The following is a 16,950-nucleotide window of genomic DNA, read 5'->3' as shown; positions in this document are numbered from 1 at the left end:
ATATTGGTCCTCCTTCACTCACTCTCTCTTATACACACACACACACACACCATACACGTACGTGCACATACTTTTAATCGCACCTCCACTCCATCAGTGGCAGGCCTGGCCTTGTATCCCCACAACAACCCCCCTCACCACTCCTCTAATAGCATATCGGGTTGCCCCACTCCCCCAGCCAGCGGCAGCACCTCCATTTCCCCAGCGCTGTAATTACTTTAGGGAGCTTCCGCGTGGGCCCAAGCAGCTACAGAGGAGAGAGAGTGTGTGTGTGTGTGTGTGCGTGTGTGTGTGTGCGTGTGCGCGCACGCATTCACTTACAATATAGTGCCAGGGTGAGCTCAAACAGCAAACAACAATTGTATGTGCACGAGAGAGAGAGAGAGGAGAGGAGAGAGAGAGAGAGGAGAGGAGAGGAGAGGAGAGGAGAGAGACAGAGAGCGAGCGAGAGCGTGCGTGCGTGTGACAGAGTGGTGCATGTTTGTGTGCGTGCGTGTGCACATTTATGTGTGAGAGATCTGTGTGCTGTTTGTTTTCCAGTGACAGAGCCAGTCCCCCCGCAGACAGAGTGGGTGATTAACAGGGTTGACGCCTAGAGGGTGGCCCTCTCATTAACACTGAACACACACACTCACTCTCACACACATACACACACACACACAACAGAGGCTCTTTCTCTACTGTCGCTCCTCTTCTCTCTCAGTTCCTTTTCCTATTTGTAGACGTGTGTCTTCTCTTTGTTTGTATTTGTTCATGCAGGCAGGTTTGTGGATGGGAATATAGGTGTAGAGTCAAAATCTGGATCTCGATCAATAAGATGTCGAATCTGTCAGTGATAATTTTGTTTATTTTCAGCCTGGGCTTTTATTACCTAGAGTTTAGCTTCATGATTGAAAATCTTCAGAATTGTCTCATTTATTTATAGTTGCAGTTTGCAGCGTGCTCCACTGACCACCACACATCTAGGGCAGGCCTGGGATATATTATCACTAATTTCTGTCATCTATGGTTGTCATTTATGTTTTTTATATATGTATATACAATATATTTTATATTGAGAATTACAACACACATTCATTGCCTCAATTAGAATAGAATAGACTTTATTGTCATTGTACAGTAGGGTACAATGAAATTGTGGGTGCTCCCCACGACAACAGTGCACTGTAAATATATATACAATGAAAATACCAAATTTACACAATACGGTAGAAAAACAAGTTAGAATACAAACATTTTAAATTTTAATAGAAAACTCAAATTAAATAGGAACACACATTTAAATAGAAAAGAAAAACACACAAGGCTTGTGCAATAAAATAAAGCCAGGACTGTTTAAAGGTGCACAGGTGGATTGAATAGAGTCCTTGGCTCTGTGTATGTTTGTGAGTTGGGGTGGTGGTGGTAGAGTATGTTCAGTGGTTATTTGCAGCCTGTATGACCCAGGGGAAGAAGCTGCTGGTGAGTCTGGTGGTGTGAGACTTGACTGACCTGAGGCGTCGTCTAGAGGGCAGCAGGTCAAACAGGTGATGGGCGGGATGTGAGGGGTCTCCTGTGACAATTAACAACGCTGAGCAATTACTGAATCCGCTGAAAAAGAGAGTTTTAGTCCAATTTCCCATTACAATATAATCCATATGCTCATCAACCATGCAACATATGATTTGTCGCACACAGTAAATGGAGTCTAATGAAGTGTTTGCATGGGGCTCCTGTGCAGACCATGTTCTGGGTATAGTTACAGGAATTTGATGTCTGTGTTGTTATAACATTTTTGTCTTTTCTTGTCTTGTTTGTTCTTCCTTTCCAGTACTATGAGATGTCCTACGGGCTCAATATTGAGATGCACAAACAGGTGAGTCTATGTTTAATCCTCAAGAAAAACTCTTCTGTTTCCATCCTCTTATGTCAGTCTGTTGCTGAACCAATGTAAATTGTAAAACTTTCCATAAAATAACAAGATAAAGTCTGTATTTATGTATTTATTTCCATCCTTCTCTGTGCCAGCATGCCTGAGAAAACAATCCATATACATTTTGTATACAACTTAGGTGTTCAAAGCCAAACTCCCTTGTAAGTAAATGACAGTCTCACAAGATGAAGCTGTAAACATTTTCCACCGGTTAGAATAGCAAAGTAATCACATTTACAGGTGATGGTAAATTATTTGAATGTTCTCTACAAACACAGGCGTCTCCTGGATCATTTGCTACGCTACACATTAGGGTTATGTTATGGCCATCAGAAATATTTCAATTTTGTTTCTGAAAAACTGTATTTTTATGTGGGGGCAAATGGCTGTAAATGCTACAGTGCTCATGACGTGTTGCTGTGGAGAAGCCAAAGACGAGTCTCTGATTGAAATGTTGCTTCTTCACTAAACCTATTCACCTACTCGCTGTGAGCAGGAATTCACTGCTATCTTTTCCATAACTTCAGTCTCTTATGCACCTGTCTGCCAGGTGTGCACATCAAGAGCCATAAATAAGAGGTGCAGTAATTTCAAAACAATTCACTGAACAAAAACCCACACCAGATTTGTTGAATTCATCGAACATTAATCTAGAATACAAAAGTATCTTTTGTTTGTTTTTGTTTTGTTTTAACTTCTGCCTGTCATTAGTGGTGTGGACAGCATCATTTTAAACTTTGAGACTGGATGAAGTCTCAAGGACTACCAGTCCTTCATTGCGGTCTGTTATCACTGACGATTCAACTTGGAGAATTTCACGGTCGTGAAAGCATTGGGGCTGGTCCAGCTGCCAGTCATCTAACGTCATTTATAAATAAAAAAAATAAAAAAAGGAATACTTTTTTGTCCAGAACCTTGAACATCCAAAATAAGTCCTCACACTTTGTTAGTCTGTTGATGCAGGCACAGCTGTGCATTCCCAACCCTATTCCCCCACCGCACACCTGCAGCTCACTGATTGGCAGGTGTGAATTGCAGAGATAATCTCAGACTGTTCAGAGACATTTGAATGATGTCACCTGAGGCTGTATGTAAAATGAAGGCACCAAGGGGTTCAGCTTTTTTGCTGTTGCCAAATCAGTTTTAGTTCACATTATACAACTCTGGTGAGAATCAAAATGTGTATAAGTCAATTTTATAATATCCATGTCATAAAAAGTTTAGGAATTGCACAGAAATGTCCATCGCATGTTAAGTCCCGCACAGTCATTTGCTGCAACGTACTTAGTGATGTTGAAAGTAAATCTTCCGTTAAGGACTGATTATTGTCATTTATATGCAAAAAAATACAGTTACCAGTTACCCAAGTTGCAGTGAAGGTAATGCAGTTGGATCCAGTAAAGCATTTTGAACCAGAAAAGACAAGGAAGCCTTCATCCAGGCAGGGGAGGGCTGAGAAGCTGATGTCCATACATCAGTTTGTGTGGCTGAAGCTGGGGGAGTAATTTATGCTCAGCCTGTAGGAGGGAGAGAGCGATGGGCCTCCGAAGGGCCAGCCCTTATCGGTGACCTCGTCTGGTGCTGCCCATCCACACACACACACTGTCTTATGATTGACAGGCGCACGCTGACAGCCATATTGGAAGAACCGAGTGTGCTTTGACAAATGGACACACACACAAAAATACAGAAGCAACAGCTTCCATGATTTAAAGACCTCCACATATATGCACCCACACAAACTCCAAGGCAGGAGGCACAACACAGGGCAAACACAAGCACACGCATACGTACCGACTGTTACAGGCATAGCAAGCAAGCACACACACAAACACATTTAGCCTTATGTGTGCGATTCATCACACTCCTTTTTCTTTATCTGACAGGGATGTGTGTTTGTGTGTGTGTATTTGCTGGTATTTTCCTATTGGCTGTCTTCAGTTCTTTTATGTGTGTTTTTATCTGTGTGAGTGGGTTGGGCCTGCCTGCACAAGCATTAGTGAGAGTGTGTGTGAGTGTGTGCGCGTGCCCATCTCTATCAGTGCATATGCTTATGTATATGTTCATAAGCAGTTGCGTGTTATTGTTCGTGTCCTCCTGTTATCCTGCATGCCTGCCTGTTTGTGTGTGTGTGTGTGTGTGTGTGTGTGTGTGTGTGTGTGTGTTTGAGCGTGTGTGTGCACACATGCTTTCTTTGTGCACAATATGAGTGGGTGCGGAGAGTCGCTAGTTCCATTAGAGAGTTGAAATTGAAGGGGATGTGTGGAAACGAGTGTCGAGGAGCATTCATGTCTAGGCCTATTGTGCAGAGCCAGCCCCCCTTTCCTCCTCCTCCTCCTCTGCTCCTCCTCCTCCCCCTCTTTCCACCTCTGTCTCTATTTCCCTCTCTTTCTCTCTCTCTCGCACTCTCACACATTCAATTGCTCCCTCTTGATCACTCTGTCCTACTCAATTCAAAAAATGCCTCTCCACTCTGTCTGTTCACTCCCTCTCTTTCTGTTCTCTTGTCTCTTCTCTCTCTCTGTTTCTCTCTGTTTTGTCTTGGTGAGGAGAAGCAAGGTTGAGTTCTGGATTGAACTGGGAATATGTTGAATGGAGCCTGTATTATTGCTGGGTCCTCTTTGTCTTTTTATTGTTCTCCATGTTTTTCTTCTTGTACATGTGTGCCCTACCTGACAACATACTCTTGCATCTATATTTTAATTGCACAGTTTACATAGAGGCACTTTCATTGTGTGTCTAAGATAATATTCTCTTGTCAAGCAGTCATCATCATACATACAGCACAGTGTAACCAGGTTTTGGTGTATTTGTCTATGCTGAGGAGACTTGATCTTGGGACTAGTTATTCTTGTCAGCAGTGGTAGAAAACATATATAGATCCTTTACTTAGTAGTAAAGGTAGTGGATATACAGAAATGAATTATTTTAACTATTTTGGTAACTAATTATTAGTTCAAGTTACCTTTTAAGCAAAGTCTTACCCCAGATTCAGTTGGGAGGTTTTGCAGCTTTTCCTTGATTTACATGCTTGTAAACATGTAAATGAGCATTGATAAGCATTTGTCACTATTTTCTGAGATTTTATTGACCAGACAACAGTCAATGAAGCAATCAGCAGATTTATATACTTCACTGCAAAAGTAAAAGCACAATGCATGATGCAGAGTGGCCATTTTATAAGTGTGTTAAGCAGCAGTTTGATGCCATAGCTTTGTTGAGTAGGAGCTGATCTGAATTACTTTAAATACAGTCGGATAGTTAAATACAATGTGTCATATTTTTTAGGCTCATCATATGTTTGGTCTGTTCATTTTCAAAGTAACTCATGATTATTGCTGTCACAGTATTGTAGTAGAGGTGAAGTAGAACAGGACTTAGTAAATATTCGATTAGTATTCAATTCACTTCCACCACTTTGTGTCAGGTTGTGTGACTGTGCATGATATGGATGTGATGGCTCAAATTCAAATGTAGCTTTTAAATGTGGGCAAGTATGGTGCATTTTTAGGTTTTGAATCTTTTAGTGCTATTTAAAGCACCATGAACAAGAATCACTCCTGGTGTGTTCCTGGCAGGAAGCAGTAGCACAAGACACTCAAATAATGACGCTCACACAGGGACAAAACCAGGACACCCCAAGGAAGTCTGTGAAATGTTAGGTTTGTTTAGGCTGCCTTCCATGCTTCCTTGAAACACATTTTAAATCAACTCAAACACATTTTTGTCTCTGTGTTTGCTCTCCCTTTTGAGCCTACATTTTCAAATGACAAAAGATAAAGCTTATTTAAATTGGCAAAAAAAAAAGGCAGACGTCTCCAAGAGCAATGAATTCAGTCTGGTGCTCATGCTTGATGTATTTGTCCGGACTCCCAGCCCAGTTTTATATTGTGTATGTTTTATTTGCACACATATAATGCTCTTGTCAGTGAATGTGTGCTTAAATAGCACTTGAAGAGGGCTCGAAAGAAACTGCGGAAAATGTAAAGAGAGGACAGAAAAGAGAAAGAAGCATTCAGGAAAAAAGCTGAGGCAGAGACACAGAGAGTAAGATGATAAAGAGTGCGGATGAAAGAGGAGACAGACGCAGAGTTGAAAAAAAGAGATAGACAGCATAAAGGGCACTGAAAAAGAGGAAGAGGCATAGTTAGCGTGGAGCGAGTCCCGCAGAGACATTTTAGAGAGACATTTTAGAGATGTCAGGGAGTGTGTATGTGTAATGATGAGCGGATAGGAGTGAAGCGCTTGATGGGGAGCTGTGCTCTGCATGCTTAATGACTGTTAGGAGGGCCCCTCTCTCCTCATCGCACCACGAATTAGGCTCTAACACAATTACTGCTGCTTTGCATATCTCAGACGGATTGGATGATTACCAACCAAATGTGATAATAGACCTGCATGTGAGAAAGATAGGGAGTGTGCATGACGAGAAAGGGGAAAGGCTGTGTGCGCGTGCTTGCTTGGATGATTGTTACTTTGTGTGTGTGTGTGTGTGTGTGTGTGAGTGTGAGTGTGAGTGTGTGCACGTGTGTGTGTGTGTGCATGTTCATGTGCATCCAAGAGTTTTGAGAAAGAGTATTAAGCACAAGCAACTTCATTAATGAGGTGAAAAAAGGGATTCTGATATGGCTGATTTGTGTGTGTGTGTAAGTGTGTGTGTGTAAGTGTGATTGCATGTATATGTATGTGTGATATGTGTGCCCCAGTTTGGGAAGGTCAAAGCAGATGTTTCCCATACTGATGAGAGTGTGGTTTGAATTGCTGAATGAGAATTTATATTTAATGAGGGTTTAAAGGATATGTCTGATGATACTCTGTATTTTTTCTTAAGGTCAACAAATCCTAAGAAAACACCAAAGCCAACATTGATTTTATCCAACTAACACATGTTGTATTCAAAGCTTGTTGGGTGGAGCAATGCTGGAAATTACCTGATGCCACCAAAGCATCAATGATCAATAGACTTTTTTTCACAGCAGACATTTTGATTTGTCTTAGTAGGAAAAACACAGGTTAAAAAGTATTCAAGTGGCCCAGTAAGTCACATGACAGCGAGGCAGCATGCACGATACCAGGACCCTTAAACCGAACCAGCTAAATTGAATTCAGCCCTCAGTGATTTTATTATTTATACCTGTGCTCTTTCTGCTGTGACATGTCGAATGTTTTTAGTGAAAAAGGCCTCAGGTGCTAATCAAAACCCGATCGGCACAGACTTGGTTAGAGCGCCAGTGGGTGTGGGTTCCACTTAATTTCTATTTGGCACACAAAGCGCTTCACGCCACTTAAGCTGAGTATCAATGACTCTGTGCGACACCTAAGCAAAGTATCATGTGTACCAAAACGGTCGTAAGAGTAATTAACACATTCCACATCCCTTGTTGTTGTTGAATGCAAATGGAAAACGAACTGTAATGCCTCTGCCTAACACTTAAAAGAGGCATGCTGGCACAGCCAAATGAAGCACAGTCATCCTTTGGTCTAACGTGCAACATATCTAATGGGAGAGTAACAAAGCTGTCAATCAAACAAACTGTGACATTTTGTACACACCCATATAGTCTTGACAAGATCTAATCAGGCAGCTTAAGTGAAAACTCCTGTTTAGGTGGAGGGGACCTGAAAGTTTGCTTCCCATTCATTTCTATATGAAGCGGGGCACAACGCATTCACTTTCAGTTGCGAATTGACCCGCCTCCTTTGTTTTGTGCAGAATTTAATCTGATTGAACCTCGACCCACAAAATCATAAGGGTCTTCAGTGTCCAGACAGTTTGAGAGAGTGGGTGGGACTGACCTCTCATTGAGGAAATATTGTTTGTTTATATTCTTGTTTTATAACTGTGTGATGAAACAATACAAGAGATAAAGGGTTGCCGCTTGGATGCGGCCAGTGACATTCATTATTAATACATTTGTGGATTGCTGTTGTTAGCAGGCTAGCCATGCAATCTGGTGCAGTTTTAGTTTACAACTCTACCCGCACTATCCCGTGTCCCCCCCCCTGCTTTTGGCCACACCACGTACATTTCATGAGGCAGATTTCAGTCCAACTACACTGTGAGTTTGTAGGGGCTTTAAAAACACATTGATGAGCTACAACACAGCACTGAATGACATGTTCTTTTATTCTTAGGAACATGAGCACTGTCAGTAGTTTACACACTGTCCTGCTGCTGTAAATACTCACAAGAGCACCAAATGGTGTATGGTGTATTCATCCGCATCTGAAAATAGTTCCCAACAAATACACTATTTATTCCTGCTTGAGTAAGATTTGCTAAAAACTACAACTGCTTGGCTGTTTCAGGAAATTACTTAGTCCTCTTAAAAGATGAAACCATACATTTGTGACCAATTTTTAAACGTTAATATCTCAAGAGGGAATAAATGGGTGTAGCACTAAGTGCCACAGACAGAGTAGGGAAATCTTGAGAGATGAACTAACTTGTTGATATTTGTCTTTTCATTGGGGTATTTGAATAATGAAAACTAAATACATCTCCCTCCACAGGCTGAGATTGTGAAGAGATTGAACGGGATCTGTGCACAAGTCCTGCCCTACCTGTCTCAGGAGGTAAGCACACACACACACACTCTCTCTGGCACACACATGCACTGACACAAAGACGTCACTAACCCCCTGACCCTCAGCCCTATTCCTTACATCCTGGAATGAGATCACCCTCATTCCCGCCTCATTACCTCTCCACCTCTGTGACCCCCCCCCCTCCCTTGCTCAGCTTCCCTCCCTCCCCCTCTCCTCTCCACTTCTCTCCTCCCGCCATTCATCATCACTCGCTTCCTGTGTTCCTTTCCACCTCACTTTCACTTCATTCCTCCCTACCCCCACCTTGACTTTCTGTCATATTCAATCTGCGCCCTCCTCCCAGTCTTCTAACCCCCCCACCTCTTCCACTCCCCTTAAATCCCTCTCTCCCCTCCATCACACTCCTCTTTTCCTTTAAACGTGTGTGTTTGTGTGTGTCAGTGTAATAAATGGTTGTGTGATTCAGATAAGCCATGCTCTTATCTGCCCAACAGGGGGTTGACCTCCACCCATTACAGCACACCAGTCGACCATCCGTTCACCAGTGTCACACAAAGCTTTTTTGAGTGTGTGTGTGTGTGTGTGTGTGTGTGTGCGTGCGACTGGATGAATAGCTGAATGGCCTGGAGGGAGTGGGTGGGGTTGTTTGGGGGATGGGGGGGGGGTGAGCGTTGTTGGTTCTCTGTTGGGACTATTGATATTGATCTAACCTTTCCACCTCTCTCCCTGCAAACTCTCCTCCCCTTGTTTCTGCCTCACTTTTATTGTCTCCCGCACTGTTCTCCTCTTGTCTTCACCCCCTACCCTCACCCTTTCCCCCCCACTTTATCCAGCACCAGCAGCAGGTCCTGGCGGCCATAGAGAGGGCCAAGCAGGTCACCCCCCCAGAGATGAACTCCATCATAAGGGTACGATGTTCTAGCCCCCAGCCTCGTCTGAGGGTCTTGTGATGGCTAGAAAAGCGCAATTATTGATCACTAACAGCGATTCTATTGTTTTCTATAACAGCCTTTATTTATTGGCTAATTGTTTGTGAAACGTTTAACATCTGTGCTGTGAAATAAGTTGGACAAATTAAGTTTACCCTGCTTCTTTAGCTATAATCATTGATGTAGTCAATAATGAAAGTGTGGGCAAATATGACACTTGGATACTCATGTGGTGTCTTCACTTTTTCAAAAGTATTTTAAAAATAGTCTATTCTTGAGAATGCAAAACGCAACCTAAAACAATTCTTAAATAAATTCTAGCTTGTACAATATAATATTCTTTTGTTGTTTTCATTGAGGTTTTGTTAAGTCAAATCAGCTCAAAAGAATTTTTTAGAGGACTAATGATTTTGAATTTAGTATTCTAAAAACGATGATGATAATAATAATAATATTAATATTTATTAATATAGCGCCTTTCCATTACATGCTACCATTAAGTTGAAGTACTTGCAAGAGGCAGAAAAAGGAGAGGTCAAAATTGATGCACCTCATGCTGAAATATCCTGATGTTTCAGTTCCTACTGTAGGTGGAATTAAGGGCTGCAACTAACAATTAGAAAATAGCCTGAAACCCAAGGTGATGTCATCACATGGCCTGATTTCTCCGAAAAACAGTCCCACATGTAAAACATATTTAATTTACTATCACATGAGACTAAGCAAAGCACAAATCGTCACAAATAACAAACAGGGACTGGGGAACATTTGATGTTTTTTATTTAAAAATGACTCAAACTAATTAATCACTTAGAAAAATAGTTGCTTTTTCTGTCACTCGGCTAATTGATTAATTGACTAATAGTCGCAGCTTTAGTGGAGATCCAAAAATGATGCATACTGTCAGAAGCATCCTTATTGCCTATGCCTCTCAAAATGAGGCATTGACCCTGCCGACATCATCAGGGTTATTTTATCAGACGTGACAAAGCTCCTTCAGACACATAGAGGACATTACACAGCTGTTTTTTACGGGCTAAGTAATTTTTAGCCCCATGATGGGATGATCCAGCATCCAATACATAGATACTGTTATTGATCAGTAAAAAAAAGTATGATTAGCCCGCTAGTTAAAATGCTGAATCATTATGGAAAATGCATTGGCTAGCTAGAGAGAATCCCTCATGTGTGTGGCTGTAGTGTTAGCCAGCTACACACACTTAATCATTAGCCTAGTGCTAGCTAGCCTAGCTACTCCATCACTTTACCAGAGGTTTTGTATTAGCTAGGCCATCCACTCCATCATTTTACTATGGGCCTAGTGTTAGCTAGCCTAGCAGTTCCATCACTGTGATTCACGATTCAGAGAGGTGCCTTGCCTTTGTCTTTGTATCTGCTGCTTTATATACAGTGGGTGCAAGTCTGCATAGGCCTGTGTTTGGGACCTGTTTTCCTCAGCACTGGGAACCACACAGTTTAATTCGTTTACAGATTACAATCAATATCTTCTTTCGATAGCTGCTAATATCACCATACATACCTCATATATACGGACAGGATATAGAGCATTTGAGCTCCACTTGTGAATGTAAAGCAGAGCTGTTGACTTTGTAGGTGCAGCCTGAGCAAGCTTGTGCGGTTAGATGCTGTTTATGAGAAGTCAGTCAGGATTGTCATAAACATCGACCCACTGATGTGTCATCATGTTGAGTGTGAGCACAGTGGGGAGTGATTAAAGTGCAGAGCCTTGGCAGTAACAATTTGTCTTTATATTAAAATGAAATGCATGTGTTTCCCTTGGTAGGGTTTTTATGTGTTCTTGCATATGCTTAATTTTATGTTTTGGTTATGTTGCTGGATTATGGACAAATTTTCATTTTTTATACTGTATCCCTCCCTCTTTCTGCATATGCTTTGCCTTTTTCTTGCCGTTTGAATTATTTTCTTGGGGTTATATGTTGAAAATTGCATCTTTTATAAATAAGTTATGTGTGCTGCAGATTTTCCATCTTCTACCAAGCATGTATTTATGTATTTCAGCTATGATATGTGCATTCCAGCTGTCCCATTGTGCTTGAGCTATTAGCGCTGTGCCTCAGGCATTATACATCAAACACAAGTTGTGATGTATATTAGGTTTGTGCCTTGCAGATTTTGCATATCCTACAGTGTCAGTGTTTTGCAGTGATTTTGTGTGCTGCGTCCGTCCTGCTGTGTCTAAGTTGTGTCTGGTTGTCTTCCATGCAGCAGCAGCTTCAGGCTCACCAGCTGTCTCAGCTCCAGGGCCTGGCCCTGCCCATGACCCCCCTGCCGCTGGGCCTGAGCCAGCCGACCCTCCCCGCTGTCACCACCTCCTCCGGTCTCTTCTCCCTCTCCTCCCTGCTGGCCTCCCAAGCCCAGCTGGCCAAGGAGGAGAAGTCACGTGACGGAGTGGACAGCCACCGCGAGGAGGACGGAGACAAGTCTGATTAGATGGTGTTCCCATTCAGCTCTGTTTTTATCCAGAGACCTGAATCCCCAGATCCCAGTCCCCTTGGCCTACAGCCTCTCCCCTGGTCTCCCTCTATCTGACCTTAGCTAACATGGGCTTTAATCCCATCACCACCATCACCGCAGCTCCGGCTACAGACCCCTAACCAACTCCCATAATTGGGGGAGAGTTATGGCACCTGCCCCTCATGTCAGACTAGTCCTGATTCCTTCATATTTACCATACCTGGATTATTTCCTTATCCTCCCTTCTCCCTATCACCATCAGAGTGTCTCTTTCTCATATATCCTTTGTCTTTTCTTCAAACACTCTTTTTTTGATATACGATTAAGCTTTGTTTTCCTGTGTCTTTTTTTTTTTTTTTAAATCAGGACTACTTTCTATTTCTGTTGCTTCCTGCCATCCTGTCGCTCTGTCTCTCACCTCTTTTTCCTGTTTAGTTTCTACATGCCTCTCTTCCTCTCACTCTCCCCCCACCTCTTGCCTCTGTTCTAAGCAGGTCGTTGTTGAGCAGGACTGATATGTGAGACTGAACGCACCGTACTGTAGGTGTCAAAACAGGCTAAATGTTAAACAAAGGAATTCTTTGGCAATCTGTAAAAGTTGCTGTTTGTAGGATTCCTACAAACTCACTTTCTTTCCTAAGACAAGGTCTCACAGAGATCAGTAGTGTTGATATTTTCTTTTTTTTCTTTCTTTCTTTTTGTTGGGCAGTTCAGATTGCATGCATTCATTCCAAGCTAAAAGTTTGTTGTGAGTTTAAATGGTTATTGTTATGGATCAGAGAAGTGTTCAAATATTGCCCTAAAGCCCAAGCTAACGAGACAGATATTCCTCAAATTTCTTTCTACAGTTACTGTCACGCCCGAACCAAAACTGCTGCTTTTAGGGCAGAATTGTTGTAATGAGAGGACACCTCCAGACAAACTAGAGATTTTGTGTATAATCCTAAATTTATATGGAGAAAGAAAAAGCACCTTGTCGTAGCGAACTTCATGCTGAGAGCTGTCAGACTAGATAACAAACCCACCTTAGTAATTAATCCCCCTGACTTACGACCCTCGCCTGACTCTGCGAGGAATGTCAGATAAATCCGCCCAGCACCTTAACTGAAAGGCAACATTTTCTTCATAAGTTAAACAGAGCTGAGGCAGCAACAAAAAGAACAGAGATGCCACTTGACTCGTGCACCCTCCCACCACCTTTTTCATCTTTAATGCGCACTAATATTAGAGCATACACTCAGGGGGAGAGAGCGTGCATGTTGTGTGTTTGACAGCAGAGGGCAGCGTGTGTCTTTGAAGAACCGTCCTCGCTGGACTCAGGCCTGAGCAAAACAAGGACGGGACAATGACAGAGCGCAGGCTGTGTCGCAGGGGGAATGGTTTATTTATCCACGCTGAGTGTACAAACTTAATATACAGAGACTAGACTGGTGACATTAATCTCTGCATGCGGTCAGTCCCGGTCTCTGTCATGATCCAGTTCTTGAGAAAGAGTCTTTGGTCTATTTTAAGGAGCATCTCTGTCCCTGCATTAAGATGAAAACATGGTTTCTCTGTAAATTCAGATTTATACTGCACATGTTTATTCACTGTGCACACACAGGTCTGTCACATATTCGACCAACACTACATTGTACATGTGAATTAAGATTTACACACAGCACTGAGTGGGAAATCTCGATGATCTCCAGCTCCGATGAGCCGTCAGCATCCTTACAGGCCCTGCAAACCCACACAGGTGTTTTCAGTTGCTCAGTTACTCTGTCTGATTAGACCTGTAGTCACATGGAAACTGGGTGAAACAATGCTGACAATAATGTGATCACTAAACTCTGGTTGTATCCAGAATCTCTCTTCATGTGCTGTCGGATGGCTTTATATGTACCCTCTGCCATTTTATTTGAGTATCAGTGCCCTCTGCGGCCCGGTGTTCAAAACACGTACCATGTAATGACAGTGACCCCAGCATGATTTCGGCAGAGGACTTTTGCTGTATATTATTTCCTCCTTTCTTCCCTCATTTCCTGTCATTTCTTTAATGTCTACTGTTTAACACAAACGAAAAGTGTCCCAAAAGTGCAAAAATGTTCTTGTATGCTCACTATAGAGTAAAGTAATGGTTGATTATTATATATGGAACAGTGAATGAGGAAGTGATTATATATTAATGATAGATAACATAAGTTGAATTCCACATTCATATGGTAGTGGGATGAATGGGACAGATTCCCATATTTACAGCTCGAGCTGTCATTAGATAACTTAAGACAGTCATAGGACGTAAGAGTTGTGTGGGTTGTGTGAAGGTTAAAAACACAAAAACAGTGAATTGACAATATACAACTCTTTTCATTACATTTTGGTTTACTTGCTTTGCACCCTGACTGACATGAGGCATTTTTCATTTGGCCCTCAGACTCGTCTGTATTACTAAGGGCAAAGTCAGACATGTCCAAACTCTCAGAAAAAAGTAACTGTCCCAGTTTCTGTAACTCTGTAACTGTAACTCAGCATAGCAGGTGCCACAAAACTGTGAGAAGTGTCAATCAAGCATAGTTCGTACTCACCCACAGAGTCCTGGGAAGAGGTCTAATTGGGCAACATAAGTGAAAACACGTGTGTGGGTGGACACCTGCATGTGGGTTTTAACAGGGCCAGTAGCAGCCAGATTGGCTTGAGTGTCTGCTTTCTTCAGGTTTCCAGCAGAGGAAGCCTCGGAGGTGATCAAACCTCTGGCCTTGACATTGTCGGTCCACAAACATTATCTGACTGGCCATGAATCTAGTGGCGACCTATCTTTGTATGATTTTTGATTTGAAGACAGCCTGTGCATGAAGTTATGATTTATACAATCCCACTCCACCCACCCCACCCACACACACATGCACACACACACACGTGCGTGCAAACAGACACAGAAACACACACATGCACACGCCTCCTCTCAGCCTCCTCTCCTCTGTTATAGTGGCTACATTGTGTGAGTGAATAGATACCAAGAGTTTCATTCTTAAATAAACAAGCCTTCTTACACTTATTAAAATGATCTCCAGCATAATGATGAAGCACATTTCACTGGCAAAGTCACCTCGAGACGTTTGCTCACAAAATTGCTGATTCATGTGCAAATTTGAAACATTGGCAGTGGAAATTCAGGAAGCAAAAAATACAATATGATGGAATTTCAGAATAAAACCCTTTATGTGTCTAAAACTTTAGACAATAAACTGTCGATGACATTGGTGGGAACACTCCTTCAGTGATGCCCATTATTGTGTATGTATGTGAACCAGGTGTGTATAAACAGTTGTACAGGTTTGGTCGTCAGTGATAAACCACAGAGATGAAATGCATTGCTGTTCTTACTAGAAACGCTAACATGCTATTCTGCTTGTGAATTAAGCTCGCAGCACATCGTCCTCCCATCTAGCCGCATACTGTATGTATCTAGTTACATACTGTGCTTGTTGTAGTGATATGCAGAGCGTGTAGACGAAGCGACACACACACACACACACACATCAGTGCATGTCCGCGGGGGGAACTGAGATTGATTTCTTTCTGGTGGAGACATTTTTTTAAAAGAATGTTTGGTCCAAAATTTTTCTGTGATCAATGCACTTGTTTGTTTTTTTTTCTCTCTCTCTCTCTTCTTTGTTTTTGAATATTAATCGATATGAACTAGAATCAGAATTACAAAGCTGACGTTATAAACATACAAATGAAATTCTATGTATTTGTTAAAGTAGTTGGAGGTGCTCGCCTCTGTATACAGTTATACATAGAAAGCTTTATGTGTATATGGCTGCATCTTCTCTTGTCTGTCCTGGATGATTCTTGTGCTATTGTGTTACAAAACTGATGTGACACCAGGGGGGAAACTGCAGTACGTTGACCTTTTGCCCTTTGACCCCTTTTGACCCCCCACCCCCCTCCTCCATCCCGTCCCCCACCACATCCCTTTTTCTCCCATGCCTTATCCCACCTTCCCTACTTTTTGCCCCCATAGCGTGAAGCATTGTAAGCGTTTTGAGCTTTGTAAAGGTCTTTTTTTAAATACTTATTTTGTGTATAATGTAAAACCTGAAAGTGTGTACTTTGGCAAAAAAAAAAAATGTTTTGTGTCTGAAATCATAGCTTCATTTAAACAAATAAACAACAACAACAAAAAAGAAACTATAAAAAAGTACAACAAACATTTACTATAAATAATAAGAAATGTTCTGCAGTAAGGAAGGACTTCTGGTGCCTTACAAATAAAGTCAATCAAATCATAAAGATCTCTCCTTGTTTCTGACTCATTTTGAATGTGCCTCAGGGTAAATCCTTAATTTGAGAAACTACTTCTGATAGGAGCGGGGGTACACGCACTCCTTAAGCAGGCAGGCTTGAGCATCCATAAAGTTCAGACCCTGTCAGTCTCTTTACCAGCCCCCACTGGTTTGTTAGCTGATGAAGTATTTAACAAACAGCAAGCTTATCAATTTACCAGCCAGATCAGCCCCAGGAGTTTGGATAAATTAGCAGACATCCACTCAACATAGTGGTTTGCTACTGATTTGTCCACATTAGCAGGCAAGCTAATGTCAGAAAGCATTACCCAGCTAAAACCACACTATCACAGTAAATTTCACAGGCTTTGCAGTAATGTTAGCTCACCTGTTTGATAGGAAGAGAGCCAGCTCTGGGTCGGTTTTGATCCCCAACAAATGTTTCCCCTAGTTTTCTGTTTTTTGAGTATGTCTTGTGCTGGGGGTCATTTTGAAGCAGCGGTGGACTCCATTTCGAAGCCAGCGATAGTACACTGCTCAGTGCTGTAACGACACAAGATAGACATCCTGATACCTTCACATAGAAATCAGTCTACAGGGTGTTAAAAGTTGAGGCTAATTTTTTATCTCATGTTCCTTTTGACATGTTTTTTATATATAAATTGCTTCATATTCTTCCATACAGTATCTTTTTAAAGCTTTTAAAAAGCATTCCTCTCCGATATCTGGAGAGAAAACTCAGTGAGTGGGACTACGCAGTCGGATTGATAGGCTTGCTCTCTGTACATGAAAA

At 42.0% G+C, this 16,950-nt stretch overlaps 1 protein-coding gene across 2 annotated transcripts in view; it reads left to right on the top strand.

The window, feature by feature from the left end:
- The window catches only part of tle5 (TLE family member 5, transcriptional modulator), a 42,094-nt gene extending 25,930 nt beyond the window's left edge, over positions 1-16,164 (top strand). The window contains exons 4-7 of one of the 2 annotated variants that reach the window (XM_018673415.2): positions 1,811-1,855; positions 8,426-8,488; positions 9,295-9,369; positions 11,641-16,164. In XM_018673415.2, the coding sequence (XP_018528931.1) occupies positions 1,811-1,855; positions 8,426-8,488; positions 9,295-9,369; positions 11,641-11,862 (405 nt within the window). In that variant the 3' untranslated portion in view covers positions 11,863-16,164. Of the gene's footprint in view, positions 1-1,810; positions 1,856-8,425; positions 8,489-9,294; positions 9,370-11,637 lie in introns of both variants that reach the window. The other variant, XM_018673414.2, reaches the window with a different exon arrangement.
- The last annotated feature ends 786 nt before the right edge of the window (positions 16,165-16,950 follow it).

The sequence above is a fragment of the Lates calcarifer genome, linkage group LG17 (genome assembly GCF_001640805.2).
Source record: "Lates calcarifer isolate ASB-BC8 linkage group LG17, TLL_Latcal_v3, whole genome shotgun sequence".
Classification (NCBI taxonomy): Eukaryota; Metazoa; Chordata; class Actinopteri; family Centropomidae; genus Lates; species Lates calcarifer.
Note: the sequence above shows the minus strand (reverse complement) of the source record. Positions and strands in the feature narration are given on the sequence as shown.